The sequence below is a fragment of the Myotis nattereri genome, assembly GCF_964212035.1.
Source record: "Myotis nattereri genome assembly, chromosome: 18".
Classification (NCBI taxonomy): Eukaryota; Metazoa; Chordata; class Mammalia; order Chiroptera; family Vespertilionidae; genus Myotis; species Myotis nattereri.
This window is the reverse complement of record NC_138093.1, coordinates 7,863,155-7,883,573: the sequence shown is the minus strand read 5'-3', so window position 1 is coordinate 7,883,573 and position 20,419 is coordinate 7,863,155. Positions and strand designations below refer to the sequence as shown.

At 43.1% G+C, this 20,419-nt stretch overlaps 1 protein-coding gene across 1 annotated transcript in view; it reads right to left on the bottom strand.

The window, feature by feature from the left end:
- Positions 1–20,419, bottom strand: part of MAGI3 (membrane associated guanylate kinase, WW and PDZ domain containing 3) — a 141,007-nt gene that overhangs the window by 47,442 nt on the left and 73,146 nt on the right. The window contains exon 2 of the mRNA XM_081112542.1: positions 6,056–6,172. Coding sequence (XP_080968668.1) covers positions 6,056–6,172 — 117 coding nt within the window. The remainder of the gene's footprint in view (positions 1–6,055; positions 6,173–20,419) is intronic.

The window sequence follows — 20,419 nt, the reverse complement described above, 5'->3', positions numbered from 1 at the left end:
CGCAAAACATGAACGTGTTCAGGAAAATGGAATACAAACCGGTATGACCTCAATTAAATTGACATGGTTCTCCTACCTACTCACCAATCACATAGGAACTTATTTGCATCACGGAAACAAATGTGGTAGCAGAACAGAGAGTATCTTTCCCCACTCTGTTTTTTTTTTTCACCTTTGAAAAAATAACCTTTTGAAGACTGATGTTTTTTTCATGTTAATGTCATTAAACTTATCAATCCTTTCCTTTATAGCTAATGCTTTTGGTGTCTTGAAGAAATTTTTTTCAAGACCCTGGGGAGAGGCTATATTCTTTTAAAAAAGCATCACAGCTTTGCCTTTCATGCCTAATACTTTAATGCACTCAGATGGTTTAATTAGGGGGCCTGGCGAGAGGTAGTGGTCTACTTTCCTTTTTTACCAAATGGCTACTCAGCATGATTTACTGAAACGACCATTACTTCCCCTCCCACCCACCACAGGGCTTCTGTCACAGAAACTTACATAGAATTGTCGGTGCAAGACTGGGTACCCCTCACCGGGCTCTCCTGCACATCCCACCTGCCTCCTGACCTGACCACCCCTGCACCACTGATGGGGTAATTACGTTTCATGATAAATCTTGGGATTTAGTAGAGCAAGTCTATTGATTTTATTCTTTAAGAAAGGGGTGGAGAGAGAAACATCCATTTGTTTTTGTTGTTCCACTTATCTACGCGTTCACTGGTTGCTTCTTGTGTGCCCTGACCACAGATCGAACCCACAATCTTGGCATATTGGGACGATGCTCTAACCAACTGAGTGAGCTACCTGGCCAGGGCAAATCTTGGTTTTTTTCTATGCATAGCCTTTTCTATCTAAATTCTGGAGCCAAATAAACAAGCTAAAAATGTTGGGATTTTTATGGAGTTAGACTGATCTATTAATCAATTTGAGAAGGACTGATATCTTTGCCATATTGCATCTACAAGCAAGAAATCTCTGCCAATATATTTAGATCTTCAATGTCCCTTAATTTTACCTTACAGAGGTCTTTATAGTTCTTTAAGGATTAATTTCTAAGTATTTCAAATTTTTATGATATTATAAAGGGTATCTTTTTATAAACTTCCATCTTGTTGATGGTATAAAAGAATGTAATTGTAGGAACTCCTTTGGTCGCTGTATTCCGATGTCAGTTACCTACAAGAAAACTCACTAATTCTAACAGTACAATTCTGTGAGTTTTGGGAACCATCACAATTGATAGGGGAAATGAGAAAAACGTATCATATTTCTCCAGTGAGAATTAAAGGTTAACAATTTGACACAGAGATGCTACAGATTGGAAGGAATCTACCGGTAGCAATGGAAGGCAAGAGCAGGAAACACCGCAAAGCAGAATCAAAGGTTACAGCTGGCATTTCCAGGGACCAGGACAGAGGCGTGTGGGGAGCGGTGGTCACCACCTGCTCGGTCTTCCCTGCAGCTGTTCCCACAATTCAGTGCGTGGCCAAGCCCTGCCTGCTAATGCTGGTCTTCCGTGCAAATACAATATTATTAAGATCAGATGCATTTGCACACTATGTAATTCTGTGAGCAGTGTTCCCAAAATACTACAACTTTGAAGGCTAAAGGAGTCCTTAAATGGACAGTTCTGGCGTGTGAATCTGGTAATGACGTTAGCTGTATTAGGCGTTCTGAATGGTATAATACTGCCTCACAGCATTCTCTGGCACTTTCCACCGTCTGAGTATTAGCTACTAGTTCCTGTGCTTTGCAAATACTCTAACAGGAGAGGTGCAGAGAGAAGATGCGGAAATCGATGTGGAACACGCCAACCCGATTCAGAAACTGGTCTAAAATCTGAAGTAGAAGCAACATGGAGTTCAAAGGCAACACCACAATCAGGGCCAGGAGACAAAATATTTTCATCATTAAAACAGAAAGCAAGCTCAGATGAACGGCCAATGACTGACGCCCAATTTAAAGACGCTCTTGGATACACGCTTCCAATCTGGTGAATATCAATGCAAGTCAGAGCAATTTCTCTTATGTCTAGAATATCTGTTACCCAACAAAGGGGAGATGAGCAGATAATGTAACTGATATTTTGTGTGCTTTAAATTTTCATTGGAGGAGTGAAAAAGTCACGTAGTAAATATGTGTGATGGTTCCTTTCAAATTTTGTAATTATTTTTATTTTGTGTTAACGCTCCCCCTTTTTAAGTTGATCTATTTGCAAACGGCACTATTGGGCCATTTAAAAGTGTTACTAATAATCGTGCTATAGGAGTTCATAATGGTAACAACCAGCAGATCCAGTGTCCTTTTCTCTCTTTAAGCACATGGAGCTCTGGGGAGAAGCCACCCCGCCCCGCGGTGCTTGGAGCCGTCTTTATTGCCATAACCGTCACCTGCCGCAGTCATTTCGGGTCCCAAGGTACTTGGTTCAGCTGGCACTTTTATCGCAATCAACCAAAAATTACCCTGTGATTAAACTGTGATGCCACTTCTGGTCCTGAATTACAAACACCCGACTTCCCACTGGCTGGCACCTGGCACTGAACTGAGCCCAAGAACATAACCAAAACCAAGTCTAAAATTCCTTCCTGCGGGGCCTGTCCTCCGGGGCCACCGCCAGTGCCAATGCTGTATCAGCCAGGGTCCAAGCAGGAGAGAGAAACCGCATGGTAACCCGAACAAGGACAGCTTAATATAAAGAATTATTAACCGCTAGAGGCCCGATGCATGAAAGTCATGCAAGAGTAGGCCTTCCTTCCCCCGGCTGCCGGCACCAGCTTCCCTCTGGCACCCGGGACCCGGGCTTCCCTCACAGCCCCGGCTTCGTCCGGAAGGACGTCCAGTCTAATTAGCATATAACGCTTTTATTATTATAGATTCCCGAGGAACTAAGAGGGAGTAAAAGGGAATGCTAAAGCACACCGCCCCAGAGCTGAGGGAGAACACCCAAGTGAGGAACAAACTTGGAAGAGCCCGTCCGGCCTGGCTCAGTGGTTAAGCTTTGACCCATGAACCAGGAGGTCACAGTTCCATTCCTGGTCAAGGGCACATGCCCGGCTTGTGGGCTTGATCCCCAGGAGGAGGCGTGCAGGAGGCAGCAGATCAGTGATTCTCTCTCATCATTGATGTTTCTCTCTCTCCCTCTCTTTGAAATTAATAAAAATATATTTGAGGGGAAAAAAAATCTTGGAAGAGAGGGACACTCCCGGCCTGGGAACCGGACCTCATTGGAGAAGGAGTGGCTCCCCATCCTCGTCCTCAGGCGGCGGCGGCAGCAGCAGGGAAATGTCTGCTGGGCCTGGATGAAACTGACAAGCCAGCTCCCTATGGTGGCAGCAGGGAGTGGTGTGTGGAAGGTGCTAGTAACTTACTAGAGAACCAGCTGGGATGCTGGCTGGACTTGCCAGATCCCACTGGAAAACCATGTGCGGGGAGATTAATGAAATGTGGGGAGCCGCTGGGGTGCCCATGGAACGCATCAGGAAGCGGAGAAGTCACTGGTGCACCGTGCAGCTCACAAAGCCTCCTGGGAAGGTGTTGCTGATTTGCTGCTGGGAAGCCCCACAGCTGCACCCCCACTCCACCCCCCCCCCCCCCGCCTCACCCCCACCAGCCTCTGGGAAGCTGCCTGCTGGTGCGGGGCTGGCATTGCAGAGTGTCTTTTTGCAGGCAGGATGGGGGGAAAGACACTGGCAACTTCCTTCCTTTCTTGTTGCGAATAGTTCAGTCACAAGCATGTTCGCTGGACCCTTTGGGGCTGGCTTAATTGCCTTTGCAAACACCGGCCTGCAGGAGCTGGTGCAAGGCGGGAGCCTGACAGGCCTCTGGGCAGGCTGGTGAGAACTCTCCCGCCCGGGGCAAGCGCGGGGACTGGGTAAGCAAGCAGCTCCCGGAGCCCCTGGCCTGGCCTTGGGGGGTCTCACGCGGCAATGCTCGGCTCAGGGCTCAGCAGCAGACGGGGCGCTTGGGCAGACTGCGGGGCTCTGCCCGGCTCTCCCCCTGAGCGAGCCCAGCGTGCACCCAGGCAGAGGGTGAGGAAATCAGAGGACCCCTTCGCGTGAGTCTCCTCTCCCGTCTCAGGGCCCCCAGTCACGCTCTGTCTCTATTGCGGCGACTGGCAACTGCAGCGCCCGTTCTCTTTCTCTGACATTAGTTTTGCTGCTCGATTGCCTCAGATTTTGTCAGTGGAGAAGCCCTATGTGCCCCCCCCCCTTTTTTTAAGTCCTTCTGATGTGTCCCCATCATTTCTTAAGCATTTATGTACTTTCTGGTACAATGCGATGTTCCAAGCTCATCTTGCATTTCCCTTGCCCCACACCTGGAATCAGAATTTTCTCCACAAAGATCTGGTATCGTTTAGTAAAGAATAATATTCAGAGACCCGATGGGGTTGCGGCCACCTTCATGAGCAAGCAAAGCGGTCCTGTGAGGATCTGAAAGGTTGCAGCTGTGTGGACCCTATGGATTAAAACTACATAAATTGTAGCTCCTTTCTAGGGCAAAACCTCATACTGAGGAGAAAGTGCAAAACTAGGACAGAAGTAAATTAAGAAAGAAGATCCAAGGAAAAGTGGCAGAGGGCAGCAGAAGGTACAAGCACTTGTTTTATTAACTTGTTTTAACAAGGACGACGGAGCTCTAGAGCTAGGAACCTAAAAATGCTACCCCGAGACACCCGGTGTAGGCAAAGCACCAAGTTCCTTACAAGGGAATGATAATCAGATTATTTCAGAATTTTTCAGAACAATGCAGAAGACAACTGACTAACATAATTAAGACAGACCAGGAAAGAAAATATGAGCCCGACATTGCATATCCGTCCAAGCAAACCTGAAGTACAAACACCACAAGCAAACGGACGCGGTGGTCTAGGGGCCCTTCCTAGCAAGTCCAGCGGAGAACAAGCTTTAGACAACCGTGATCACTGAAGGAACAGCAATAGGCCTGGCGCGTGTGGCTCAGTTGGCTGAGCACTGTCCTGTGCACCGAAAGGTTGCCGGTTCGATTCACAGTCATGGCACATACCCGGGTGGTGGGCTCGATCCCCGGTAGGGGGTGTGCATGAGGCAGCCCATGGGTGTTTCACTCTCACACTGATGTCTCTCTCACAGGGATGTTTCTCTCTCTGAGGCTCAGGAGGATTAAGTGAAGCAACCAGGAAGATGCTATCAGGATTTTGAACTCCGTCTTGCCTAGCTCTTTGCCGCTACATAATGCTATTTGTTTTTTAAGTCCAAGCAAGAAAGAGTGAGGTCTAAGACAGTGCAGAGGGATAGATGTTTAAGAAGCAGCATTGGAAAAGCCTGGTAATGGACTGGGCATTGTGTGAGATGAATAACAAGAAGAAGAAATTGAGAATTTCAGAGCCATTACAAAAGCAGGCATCCACAAGGAGTTAAAGATGGTGAAAAGGAAAACAGCCGAGCGTCCTTTTATGCCTCCGTATTGTTTACTGCTTTCTACTCTTCACCAGACCCGCGCTAACTACAGCTAACACTTGAGCATACATGATTTCTTGTTATGTGTTTTATCAAAAAACCCCAAACACCGTTACAACAACAACGAGGTCCTATGAAAACCATTAAGACTGGAGTAGAAACACCAACGTCAATGTCAACATTCAAAATGGTTGCCAAAAGGAAGGCACTGCGTTTTTCTTCCTTTTTTTTCCCTTTGGGGATGGGGCAGACTTTAAAATTAGCAAAGTCCTCGTAGCCAATACAAAAATGTCTCCATGTGTGAGGCACTGAGAGCACAGAAGCCTTTTTCCTGCTCAGGCTGTAGAAACTGATTTATAAGAATAAAATCTAGTTAGCAACATGTACACAGACTGACTTTTCAAAAAGCCCCAATATAGAATCTTTGGGTTTTTCTACTTTGGAAAACAAAACCCCTGAAAGTTCTCCGAAAAATGTTTCTCTTTCTCCAACTTTTGCTGCATTCCAGGGCCACACCTTATCTTCACAATTTCATATGAGATGCTCTACTCTAATTCGTTCTAGGTGTTCGGCCAGTTACAGAAGGATCTGTTTCTTTTATTCCGTTTCCTACTTACACGGAATGGTTCTCAAGTAGAGATTATCTCTGATCACTTGCTGCAGTTTGTGGTCAATCGATCCTTTCTGAAACTGAAGACTCAGGTAATGTCGCAAATCTTTGTTAATGACTTTGCCTAGAAAAGAAAACAAAAGAAGACAAAACGCGTGAACTGTTAGCTCTCCAGTTAAATATTGACTAAATACCCTAAACAATAAACAGAAAACGAACAATAAAGAGAAATCAGCATATTTTACTAAAAGCAAGACAACCAACACCAAATTATTAAAGGCACTCTAATTCAAATATATACATGATTTTACAAGGCAGGGGAGGGAGATGGCATAGGTCAGAGAAGACAACAAGGTAAGTTCACTCGGTCCCATGGCTTTAAATACCATCTATATGCTGACAACTTCCGAATTCTTACCACCTCTGTATTCAAATATGTTCTCGCCAACTTAAAATGAAACCCAAAGCAATCCATACTGTTGAGTGGAAAGACCTCAGATAATTAGGAAAGAGCAATGCTAAGACAAAATAGATTATCTTACCGAATAAGAAATAACTGCTTAATTAAAATGTACTCTATTTTTTAAATATATTTTTATTGATTTCAGTGAGGAAGGGAGAGGGAGAGAGAGAGAGAGGAACATCAATGATGAGAGAGAATCATTGATGGGCTGCCTCCTGCATGCCCTGACCGGAGAATCGAGCCCGCAATCTGGGCATGTGCCCTGACAGGGAATCGAACTGTGACCTCCTGGTTCATAGGTCGACATTCAACCACTGAGTCACGCTGGCCGGGCTGCTCTTTGTTTTATTTGAACAGCATAGTTATGACAAGGTTAGATAAATCAAAAGGTTACTACAGATCAGTTCATTCTTTTCACCCATATGAGAGGGTGCTAATATAAGCAGGAAATCAGAGTCCTTCTGAAGTTAGAGATAATATTCAGATCCTTAACTGAATACACACAAACCTAAATGTCCCTGTTTTGCCAAAAATAGATGCTAAGGAAGCCGGGAACTTTTATGATGAAAGAAAACCTGAAAGCCCTAGCCGGTTTGGCCCAGTGGATAGAGCGTTGGCCTGTGGACTGAAGGGTCCGGGGTTCGATTCCAGTCAAGGGCACATGCCCAGGTTTCGGGCTTGATCCCCAGTAGGGAGCGTGCAGGAAGCAGCCCATCAATGATTCTCTCTCATCATTGATGTTTCTATCTCTCCGTATCTTCCTCACTGAAATCAATAAAAATATTAAAAAAAAAAAACAGTAAATAAAAAAAAAGGAAAAGAGAGGAAAAATAAAGAAAAACAAAGATAGTCACAGGGAGAACACAGTAGAATCCCTAATCCCAGAGACTGCTTCTGCCAGGCACTTAGGGGCCCCATCAACTGGAGTCCAATCCAGATGGGAGCATATTATTTCATTTGTTATTTATATTATAATACTTGTTTTTTCGCTGGGTAGAAGGAACCCCTAATTCATAATCAATACCGCACAATCTCATTGCTTACAGAATAAAAACATGTCCGATAACGGGTTCAACAAGTCAATTATAAAGGTTAACCAATCATATGGGTTGGTGTTCCTTAAGATTAATAATGAATAATGAACTACACTAGCTACAGCAGTCATCATAGACGTCCTTGCTTCAGGAAACCAAAAGAATTTTCAAAAGGGGACAGAATGTTACTGTTGCCTCTTTGATACGATTCTAGGAAAAATTTTTAAGTATAAATAACTTGTACAGGCAGATGACTAAAGTGACGAGAGGGCCAGCCAACAGTCACTGCAGAAGAACCTATATTATCAAATGTACATGAACTTCTGCCTTTTGTGTAGGGAGCATTTCACAGAAACTTGGTATGTCAAGGGCATGAAACACATCTACCCGGGGTTAATGTAGTTGTTGTCAAACAAATAAGAAAAAAGGTTCCTCACAGTAGCATTCTCACCCAGCCAGCCTCTGCTCTAGGTGCTGAGCTCGTCCATTGACTTCTAAGTGATTTATAAGTCAGGCTGATTTATGAAAGTTACAAACAGATCTATATATCTAAAGTACAGCTCAGGTGGGGAAAGGCCTACAACTGAAATTTCAATCATATAAATTCAGGCACGCTAGTTTTGATATATAAATCCTTAGTCAAAAGAACTCTGAAGTAGAAATCCACGCTTTCTGAATGTATGCAAATTAATATCCACTCCTGGGTCACTGATTACTACTTAGATAAACCCTGTGGCATGCTGGCTTAGGTGTGGCCACAGGAGCAGCTGTACATCAGCCTAAATGCCAACACGTCGTTGTCTTTCCATGAGAATAGCCTAGCAAGTGGTTGGCAAAGTCTCCTGAAGTCGAGATACAACATGTCTTTAGCATTCTCCAATCCAGTCAATATAAAAATCAAATAAAAAAAATAGAAAAATGGGGTCTGTTTGACATGTCTTATTCTTATAAATTCACATCGATTCGTGGTGATCATCCCAGTCTTTTCTAAGCACTTGCAACACTGTATTTTTAAAAAATAATCTCTTCAAATTTTGATTGCAGAGAAAGACAAAAAACATATGATTTCACTTATATGTTGGATCTAAAGAACAAAATAAATGAACAAAACTGAAACAGACTCATAGACTCAGAGAGCTAGCTGGTGGCTGCCAGAGGGGAGGGAGGTTGGAGGCCTGGATGAAAAAGGTGAAGGGATTAAAAAGTACAAATTGGCAGTTACAGAATATTCAAAGATATGTGAAGTACAGCACAGGGAATAGAGTTAACAACCCTATCTAATAAAGATGGAATATGCAAATTGACCACCACACCATCACAAAGATGGCAGCGCCCATAGCCACAAGATGGTAGCAGCCAGTTCCCTCAACCCCGCCAGAGTCCCCCAGTCCTTTCAGCCCTGCCGGGGGGGTGCCGGGGGGGGGGGGCGGCAGGTGCACAGTGTGGCCGGATCCGCCCTCAGCCCCCCAGGTGCCCAGGGCAGGCCCGAGGTGCAGGCAAGCCTCGGATGGCAGCTTCCCAGCTGCCCAGAGATGCCCAAGGCTCAGGTAACTAGGGCCAGCCGAAGCTTGTGCTGCTGGCAGTGGCAGCAGCAGAAGTGTGATGGGGGTGTCGCCTCCTGACCCTGAGGGCTCCCGGACTGTGAGTAGGCCAGGCTGAGGGACCCCCCCTTCAGTGCATGAATTTTCATGCACCAGGCCTCTAGTATTGTAATAACTATATATGGTGCCATAAGTATATATAATAACTATATATAAATATATCACGGGGAAGTATGTGATTGTCTACCCACTGTGCTATACACCCAACACTAATGCAAAACAATGTTGAAAGTAAACTGTAATTGAAAAATAAATAACGTGAGGGAAGTGGACTTGAGTTTTCACCATCTACTTTATGGACTTTATGCCTTTTTAGAAACTGGGACATTTGTTTCTCTTCATTCTCCTGGTACTTCCCACATCCTCCATAGTTTCACAAAGAATACTGACAATAACCCTAGGATCGTGTCTGAGATTCCCTTCAACTCCTGTGAGGCCATTCAGTTGAGTCCTAAAAACTTAGATTCATTTAAAGTGAATGATCCTCTTGCTATCTCCTAATCTTCAAAAAAAAAAATGTAATTTCACCTGTTTGGGGTTGTTTTACCTTTTACTGTTGGAAAAGTAATACTGCTAGTTTGAGATCATGGAAGCCAGTGAGAATAATATTGATCTAACCAATGCTGATTTCTAGTTACATTGCTTATTGTTTATTTCATCTATGCTATCTGAAATCGGCCTACAATCAGCTAACATTAACAGCATCTGACAGTAAGCCTACTTTTTCCTTCGTCGCCCTCACTCCAAACACAACCTTGAAAGCTCTTCGTGCTCTCTGAAGTATCACAGCTCCTTGTGAGCTTCCTTTAGAAAAAACAACCCTTAAATGTTTATTTCTTAGTCTACTTGATGCTGTAAAAATGTGATTCAGTCTCCTTCCACCTGCCAATCATATACATCTTTTTAAAAATCTGAGCTGCTGAGAGCATTCTGTGCACCCTTAAGGATTTCTTCATGTACATTTTCTTTCAGAAATCTCATCTTGGAACCACACCTATGGAATCTGTAAAGAGAAATCCGTTTTCCTCAAAGGCAAAGTATGGCTAAAACCATGCCTCGGTTCTCCTCCTTACCCCGACTGGAAGATGGCTCAGTGATTTTCCCCGAATAAACTGTCCATTTAACTAGCTCAACACTAAGGTTACAGACCAGCCCTCTCCCAGGAGACCTGGACTCCGAAGAGCAGTGTGTTTTATTACTTCCTCCACCCTCTGGGCGCCTCAGCAGTAAGAGAAAGTTCCATGAACGGTGAAAGTGATACGCCTAAACCGAACTCTAAACCGGCACCTTGGCTTAGGGCAGGGGGTCCCATCCATCCACCCATGTACCCCCATCTTTTGAGTTTCTTCTCAAGCATAAGGTTATAAGAGCACAGCTTTTAAGAGCTCTCTTAAGAACCTACCCTTCCACGAAGCAGTCACATCTACTGTGTAAACAAATATTTACCCAGTGTTTGGCAGTAGGCACTTGGGGGTAAAGCAGTGAATGAGAATGCCCCTAATTGGAACTCAAAGCCTGAAGGAAAGACGAACATTAAAATAGAAATTCCAAAGCCGGGAGCATTATGAAAGAGAAGTCTAGAGCACTGTGGGCATCTTTCATCTAGATCAGGGGTGGGCAAACTTTTTGACTCGAGGGCCACAATGGGTTCTTTTTTTTTCTTTTTTTTAATATATTTTATTGATTTTTTACAGAGAGGAAGGGAGAGAGATAGAGAGTTAGAAACATCGATGAGAGAGAAACATCGATCAGCTGCCTCCTGCACATCCCCCACTGGGGATATGCCCGCAACCCAGGTACATGCCCTTGACCGGAATCGAACCCGGGACCCTTCAGTCCGCAGGCCGACGCTCTATCCACTGAGCCAAACCGGTTTCGGCCACAATGGGTTCTTAAACTGGACCGGAGGGCCGGAACAAAAGCATGGATGGAGTGTTTGTGTGAACTCATATAAATTCAAAGTAAACATCATTACATAAAAGGGTACGGTCTTTTTTTTTCAATAGTTTTATTCATTTCAAACGGGCCGTAGTTTGCCCACGGCTGATCTAGATCCTTAGTCTGAGGAGTCTGGGAAGACTTCACCGAGTTACACTGGAGCTGTAACCTAAAGGAGAAAGAGGATACAGGGAGGAAAAAAGGGGGGACGTAGAAGGACACACAAAGGTACTTACTTGAGGTGGGAAAGAACACAGTGCTCACAGGACCCGAGAGAAGTCCAGTAGAGCTGGTTCTTAGAGAGTGAGGAAGAGCTCACACAAGCTGGGACAAGACCCAGGGACCAGTCGGTTGAGTAGAACCTTGTAACAGTAATTTAAAAGAACATCAACTAGCTCAGGTCTGACACCAAGGCCCTTCATAACTGCTATACACACGAACAACTATGGACACATTCCATGGTTGGAATTTTCCATATTTGTATTCAAACGCCATCTCGTTATTTCTATTCTATCTAGATGAGCATACTTAATGCTATAAGCTTAGAAGACCCACATCTACAACATCCTTTAAGTATGCCACTGTCATTACAGGCAAGTAGGCACTTAATGAATTTTAACACTAATTTGTAAAATGCTTGCTCAGTCTCAAATTAGAAAAACATTTGATACTCAGGAATCTTGTGAGCCATTTCAGTCTTGAAAACTGGTCATCTTTTAGTAGTCTTCCGAGTTAATTTGAAGAATTAACACAAACTAAAGCACTCAAGCATATCTTCTGCAAAATACTGCTGCCACCTCACCAGACAGGAGATGGTCTCCTGCTGATAGAGTTCACACTCATTCTTTTGCCCTCCCCAGCTTCACTGACATATGTAAGTTGAAGGTGTATGAGGTGATGATTTGCTATGGAGGTTTGCACCTCCAACCCCTGACATAATACCATCTTTTGTGGGTAGTGATAACATTTAAAATCTAGTTTCTTAACTATTTTCAAGTCAATAATGCAGTACTGTTACTATAGTCACCATGCTACACATTAGATTTCAGAACTTATTCATCTTATAGCTGGAAGACTGTACCCTTTGACTAACATTTCCCCATTCCCCGCACCCCCAATCTCTGGCAACCACCAATCTAGTCTCCATTTGTAAAAGTTCTGTGTTGTTGTTGTTTTTAATTCCACATTTGAATGAAGGCATACAGTATTAGTCTTTCTCTGTCGCAGGTCACATTCTTTGTCCATACTGTCAATTATGATAACAGTATATGGTAAATAGAAGTGTCCATTCTCCATTTGTTCCTAGAAGCAGCCATCATAAACACATCGGTCGGATTCGCCTACCGCCCTGGGTCCTACGTCTCTGGCAGTGTGAGGTCAAGTCTCTCTTCCTTCCCTCCCTTATTATTATTATTTCAATGAATTTGCCATCAAAAGACTTGGGAGTATAGCCAAAGAAAGCACTCTTTGGTTTGGGTAGCCTATACGTCAGAAAAATCCCTGAACTGCACGAAGCTAAACATCCCCATTACTAAAAGCCTAAGACTGTGTGCTTATTACATGTAGAATTCAATATTAATGCAGCATTGAAATTGTTTCATTATATTCAAATTAAAAAAAAATAAAACCCATGATCATGTTGTATACTTTACAAAAACCGGTTCATGGTTTTTATTTGGGTAAATAAAACAAGTACTAGTATTTCCGTGGAGGGTAAAATTTGCAAATAACAACAATTTCTCCCAAAAAAACCTCTGATGTGTGGTCAGGGATCTGAGTTATAAAGAAAAAGAGTAGGTGCTTCAGAGGAAAATGCTGCTGTATGTATGTATGTATGTATGTATGTATGTATGTATGTCCTACTTCTGAGCAAACCCCACCCCACTCCTGTGAACACTCTGTCCTACCCCTCCAGGCTCCACTCCCAACTCTCTCCCTGTGGTTTCGGCTTTGTGTCTAACCCCTGACCCTCTCCCGTGCTGTGTGCATGTAAATACTGTTAGAGAGGAAGGCCTGGACCTGGACCACCCCCCATGGGATACATGTCGGCCTCCCTCACTGCATCTCAGGCCTGGGAACAACCAGGAACTGTGTTTTGTTCACCTCTGTGTTGCCCAAACTACCTAGCACAAGGCTGAATAAACACTTCTCTTAAAACACACCAGGCTGGCACTTTAAATAATGGGATTGCTGTAATGGTGGGGCTTTAACAGAATTCAGCTTAGAAAAATACCTGCACTTCAATCCTCAAAGACAGAAACATTCTTTCAATCAGCAGACCATTACAAGTAATGTTTTGACTATAACAATGTGGACAAATGCTTATGACATATTTTAAATGGAAAAAGGTCACAAAACAGAAAATGTAGTGTGGCCCCAAATTATAGCACGTCTGAGGCTATGCAACTAAAAATATGTAAGGGATGTATATAAAGCAAACTCATTCTAAATACTTAATAATACCTAAAATATTATTGCAGGGTATAATTGAGTGATTTCTTTTAAAAAAAACTTTTTTTTTTTCTTTAAAAGCCTTTCTCTTCACGGTTTTTCTGTTTTCAGATTTTCTACATTGAAAAATCTATTACTATAATGAGAAAAAACTTTTATTTTGACTTAAAAATATATATTTGCATTGATTTCAGAGAGGAAGGGAGAGGGAGAGACGGACAGAAACATCAATGATGAGGGAGAATCATTGATTGGCTGCATCCTGCACGTCCCCCACTGGGGGTCAAGCCCACAACCCAGTTATGTGCCCTGACCGGGAATCGAACCGCGACCCCCTGGTTCATAGGAGCTACTTGTGTCTCATGGGGAAAGCCAGTTGACCAAGGCTGGGAGTGCGGATGGGAGGATGGGATGGGGGCGCAGTGCACTCTGGGCAGGGAAGAGCAGACACGGGGAGTGAAAGCAGAGGCGGTGGGCTGTATGATAGAGAGGCAGGAAGCTCAGAAGAGCAGGCTGTACCTAGGACACTAAAAGGTTAGAACATTACTCTGTAGTGAAGAAGTCACTAAAAATTTGAAATAGCACAGCCAAGACTTGAGTTTTATTCAGGAGGATCATTCCGGTGACAACGTGGACTCCGGACACCAGTCGGAGGGCAGTAAGACCAGCAGAGAATGGGTTCAGTCACAACCCAGTTAATGCTGGCAGCAGCAGAAACAGAAGAAGCAAGGCAGCAGAAAATTGGGTTGGCGAAGGCGACTCAAGGAACATGCGCAGAACATAAGACATTAATCGAGACACGAAGCGAAGGCTCACAGATTTGCAGAGCGCTCTAATTCCAACTTCAAATTATAGGAGTCCCTGGAGGAGAAAAGAGAATGAACTAAACAATCAATAAACAAGGAGTGAGGCTGAAGAAAACAGAAAACATTTGAGAGAAATGGGACTGGAAATTGAAAGGCTCAGTGTGCGTCAAGAAAAAGGAAAACAGCATCACAAGGACCCAAATTTAAACTCTTCTCTTTTTGAGTCTCTAAGCTTCCCAAAAGGAAATAAAATTATTTAGAGTCAAAATTAAGAGAGATTAAGATAACTCCACGGTGAAAGACATGTGATGTCTGTACCCCATTTGCTAGGCAATGGAAAGTCTTTCAGATCTTTGGTGGTAGTGGTGGGTTAAAAAAAATTATTTTTTCATCTAACTACCTTTTCTTCAGAGAACAATGACAGGAATAATCTAGAACTTTGTGACTGAAGCTAAAAGAAAACCTTATCATTTAGAGCTACTGTAGGCAAATACTATACTATACTATTATCACGGCGATAAGAAATAAACAGGTGACACCTGAGAAAGAAATGTGAGACAGAGGCAAGGTAACAAGACCAATAGGAAGTGGACACAATACACAGACTATCTTATTTTTAATGGGGAGAAAATCCCAAATCATTGCTTCAGAGAGAAATAGAAATTGACCACAATTCAGTGGGAAAAACTTTGTGGTAAGTTCAAGACTAACATCAGGCCCTGGCTGGTTTGGCTCAGTGGATAGAGCATCGGCCTGTGGACTGAAGGGTCCCGGGTTCAATTCCAGTCAGGGGCACGTGCCTGGGTTGCGGGCTTGATCCCTAGTGGGGGGTGTGCAGAAGGCAGCCGATCAATGATTCCCTCTCGTAATTAATATTTCTATCTCTCTCTCCCTTCCTCTCTGAAATAAATAAAAATATGTGTGTTTTTTTTTTCTCCAAAAAGACTAACATCAGATCCTCTTTGTGGCTCCTCAAAAACATGTACCTTCATAATTATAAAATTATATCACCTTGCAACTGACATTATGAGGCCCTTTGATAACACCCTGTTGGAATTCATGTTTCTAAACTCTCAAAAGATAATGATCCATTTGTGTCTATAGCTCAGTAAACTTCACATACTTGGTTAAATTTTAAATCTAAAATTAAAATCAAGTCCACTTTTGCTGCTCTTGAAGAATACGATCTGTCCTATTTAAGAAGGACTAACATCACAAAACCTACCGCAGAAAAGACTTCTTAGTTATCAAGAGCTTTTAAAGAGTCAGTGATGACATTATTTTTTACCATTTGTACCATTTTCCTTCCCAAATATGATAATCATTAACAGTAAGGCTATATGTATATAATAACTATTTTAATTAAGTTACCTAGTTAATTCCGTGAAGAAACCACTTTAACTGACTTTATTTGTTAAATTAATGATTTCTAATTGGCTCATAATTATATATCTGTCGTTGAAAAATGATACATTATAAAATTTTAAATAAAGAGTCCTACTTTATAGCAGTAGTTTAAAAAATTTCGCAAGAACAGAAGCCTACCTTCAAAGAGATTTTATGAGGTATTCTGAATGTACAAAAATAGATCGTTTAAGCAGCATTGCACCAGCCACCTTAGGGGGGACAGGGTTTTCTGTTAATATCGTGTTATGTATCAAGGCTCCCATAGCAAGATCAATTTACTCAAAGATGGTGCCCTGCTTTTTTTCCCCCAATACAACTTCTGTTTAAATACAGAACTCTTATTAGTTGAAAAGAGAGGGAGGGAGAAAATATATATAAGACAAAAAGAAAAAAAAGGAAGGAAGGGAGGGAGGGAGGGAGGGAGAGAAAAGGGAGGGGATAAAGCCATTAAGAAAAAAAAGGCAAAATAAATGACTACAGACAGTTCACAGCAAAAGAAATGCATGAGAAGTATTCAACTTCACTCACAAACAGATAAATGCTAATTCGAACAGCGCTGAGATGCCATTTCTCGCCATCAGACTGATGAAACATGCACCAGCATTGGTGAGGTTGTTTCCATACCCTGCTCCTGGTGCCCTGGTGCACCCGGCCAGGGTGGGGGGCTGGAAACAGACCGGCCACGGGCTCCCAGCAACAGGGTGCATTCTCCATAGAGAATTTACGAAGTAAAACTAAAAGTTGCCCTGCTTCCTATGGTCACGTGGCAGCAATTTCTAAAAACTGTCAGCAATAAAACACACCCTGAAAAAACTCCTTTGTCACAAATGCTAAATAACTGCCCTGGTTGCTGGGGAGTTTTAATCATACGTAAGCTTCAAATTAGACGCTTTATTACTTATTTCTTAAACCTTAAATTAGATGTGGAACTTAACGTGGAGGACTTCCAGTTTGGCCCCTGATGGACACGCTCAGTTGTACACTTTCACTTCAGAAGTTTGCAGAGCTTTGAAATGAGCCAAGCTCCATTTGAGCACAGTTTGTCTCCAGCCCTTGTGATATACGACGTTCAAACAATAGATTCCAAACAAACAAGGATAGCCCTATGCTATTTCTCTTTTCTGGGGTACCTTTTCTTCTGGTAGGAAGTTTTAGATGAGCTAATCAGACACAAATATTTACAGACAGCCGGAATCAGCCTTGAACAATGAGTAATCGTACAACCCAACGTTTTAAAAACAGTTATTTAGAGAACAGAATGCGGAAACGGTGGTCCAGGTCATTAACTATACAACAATTAAACGTAAGGAAGTGGACATTTACATCAGGAAAAGGGAACCAAATTCTGAAGAACATCAGGGGAGACGACAAAACATGCTGCTCATACATTTCTAGAAGAAACCAAAAGGGCAATGTTTATTTGAATGCCTGGTGATAGATAGCTGGTGGATCCAATAGGTTGCCTCTCATCGGGGATCGAACCCACAATGTGGGTAGGTGCCCTGACCAGGAATGGAACTGGCAACCTTTCGGGGTAAGGGATGATGCCCAACCAACTGAGCCACACCAGCCAGGGCGGAAAATTCTTTACCTAAGAATGCCAACTCACAGATGTGGATGGAATGACAGAATTAGCAACCCCCGATGAAATAGATTTGGCCAGGGTGATGTTCCTAAAGGGGCAAATCTGAGTAGATCACACCTCTGCTTTCCACATAACCTTCCAGTGGCTTCCAGCTGAACTCAGAATAGCATTCAAGTCCGTTCATTAGGGTCACAGGCCTGCAGCCTTCCCCCGCCATCTCCAGCCTCGACTCCTCGCAGCTCCCTCTCCATACCCCATGCCCACTGCCAGCCTTACACTCCTCCAAGGTCAGTGCCCTCCCTGGGCGTTGTACGCGATGCTTTCTTCTCTCCGGGACACTCTTTCTCCAACCCCTGGCCTGGCCGTTTCTTACACACTCTTTACACCTGCATTCATGTCTGCACGTGGATGCCATCTCTCTGAAGCCTCCTGATCCCCCAGTTCTAAGTCAGCTGCCACTCTTGGTTAATTCCTTGGGACCCTGTAATCCCCTCATCAAATATACACACCTCATCCCATGGTCCTTCAACTGCCTAATTACTTGTCTGTTTCACTCCCTGGATTACCAGCATCAGGAGAACAGGAACAAGGCAGCAAGAACGCGAGAGAGACTGAAGAAGTAGTAAAACGCGACGAAACAGCTGGAAGTCTTTGCTAAAGAGCACAACCTTCTGGGTCCAATCGTAATTTTTTTTCTTTATAAATCTTATCTTCTAGAATATTCTACTCCAAACATGTATTTTACTTTTAATGACCTTCCACATTACTCACTTATCTACATTACTCATTCATCTCCTCCAAACTTTGAACCGGTAGAGTTAAGTGAAGACTATAGTGAGAAAATATAGTTTTAAGAAAGTCTGTCTTTTCATCTCCACAGGCAGTTTTCAAAAGGACATTCTACAAAGCAATTGTCCTAGACTCTTCAAAATGTCAATGTCACGAAAAAGAGAGAAAAAGGGAAGACACGAAAAAGCAGGAGGAAGATTGGACTAAATTAACAGACTGAAGAGTCAGGACAAGTAAACGTGACTCCGGTTTGGATCTTAGACTTTTAAAAAGATAGAAAGACATAAAACAAAGAAAAATCCATGAATAATGTTACTCTAAAGGACATTTTTGAAGCAACTGGGGAAATCTGAACGTAGCCTGTATAGCAAATACTTTTGTCTCATCCTTATATCCATTGAGTGTGAACATAAAGATAGTGCGGCTATGCGGGAAAATGTCCCTATTCTCAGGAGATATAATACGAAGTGTCATGAGGACGTAATATGTGCAACTTACTTCCAAGTGGTTGACTTAAAAAAAATCACACACACACACACACACACACACGAAGCAAATTTGGCCTAAGTTAAAATTTGTCTAAACAAAAAGCATATTAATGCTTACTGACTCTTCTCTTCCCATTTTGGTAGGTTTGATCTAAAAAAAAAAAAAAAAGTTGGGGAGAAATAGCTAATATTCACTGAGTGATTATTCCAGGCTGGACCCTGTTCTAGGATATTTCTGTGTGTTAACCCTCACAAATACCCCTGTGAGTCACAGTGACCGGAAGAAATGTATTTTAAAACCTCTTATGAAACACAGTCTAATCAACAAAATCACATCCCTATGTTAATTTGTCAACATTTACTTGTTGGTTCGGTTCTGCACCCCTAGCATCTAAAACAAAGATAAGTACACAGTAGGCACACAAATGTTTGCTAAACTTCTACATGCTTATGAATCTTTTTTACACAGAACTGAAAAAAATAGTCTCAAGGTATTCATTCATACTGTGATCGTTTTGTACCATGTCATTTTTCATTTCTATTTAACAAATAACATCAGATCCAAAAGTTAATATGCCTGAAGCATTCAAGTCTGAATTGACCATGTCTATATTTTAAACCGTAGAAATCAGCTATCATTATCATGAAACAGGCATGAATTTATCATCTTCCGAAGCTATAATAATTATGACAGGCAGATCTGTCACTTAAGTTACATCGCACGTGCGCAGAAAAGAATTTCACACAGCAGACCTGAGACTACGCTGAGAGGGGCCTGCTGGCAAGCCTGGCCCACGGCTCGCTTCCAGGAACCTGGACTGTGGGAGGGTTCCCACCATTCCGATGAGAGTGGCTCAGGGGCCTAAACCGTCTGTGAAAACAATGCGGTCCATGCCGAGTATCCGATTCCCCCTGGGAGCCTGGAGCTCTGGCACCTGCAGGCAGAGGGTGCCTGCATGGCCAGCCAAGTAGACACTGGGCCCTGGTCTCTAACGAGCTTCCCTGGTGGACGATGCTGCACGTGTGCCCTCCTAACTCAGTGCTGGAGGAAATGAGGGCCTGGCTCCCTCCGACTCGGTGCCCTGCGCCTTTCCCAGTCGCAGGAGTTAACCAGAGCCAGGAGCAGGACGGCGTGCGGAGTCTGGGTCCTCCGAGGCGGTCAGCACCTGCCAGTGGACTTGGAGACCAACTGGAGACACAGATGTGCCGCCCCAAGCTCATCATTAGGGATAAGGAACGTCATCAAACATGTAGCACATTTCCACGCAAAGTCATAACAAAAGGAAATTTAGTAAAAGCCACTAGGATTTTTACTGTGGATTGTGTTTTATAACACTTCCTTCTATCCGACGGTTAATCTATCTAGGCCTCCCTCATGGGATAAGGAAGAAAAAGATAATTAATGATGAGAAATTCAATTATACTGTAAGCTACGAATCACGTCTCAAGCCTCCAAAGCAATGGAATTGTTCTTAAGAAATCTCATTTCTATCCCACTCCACCATCAAAAAGTCCACAGCAACCCCCGTAGACACACCTCTGGGACAGGTGTCTGGAGCCCAGAGATGACGTTTTAAAGGAAAGTTTCCTGGGGCTTTTGTTTCTGTTTCATAGACAGGATTAGGGTGATGGCAGAAAGCATCAATGTCCCCCTTTACGTCTACAATGATGAGTAGCTCCTAATAATGGGGGAAACACACTGTTATTCACTCCTCAGAAGAAATAAAATTTGGGGACAGTATATATTAAAAAATTGACTAGCTGCTGTCTACATCATATATATAGTTCCATTCATAAATAAGCACTGAC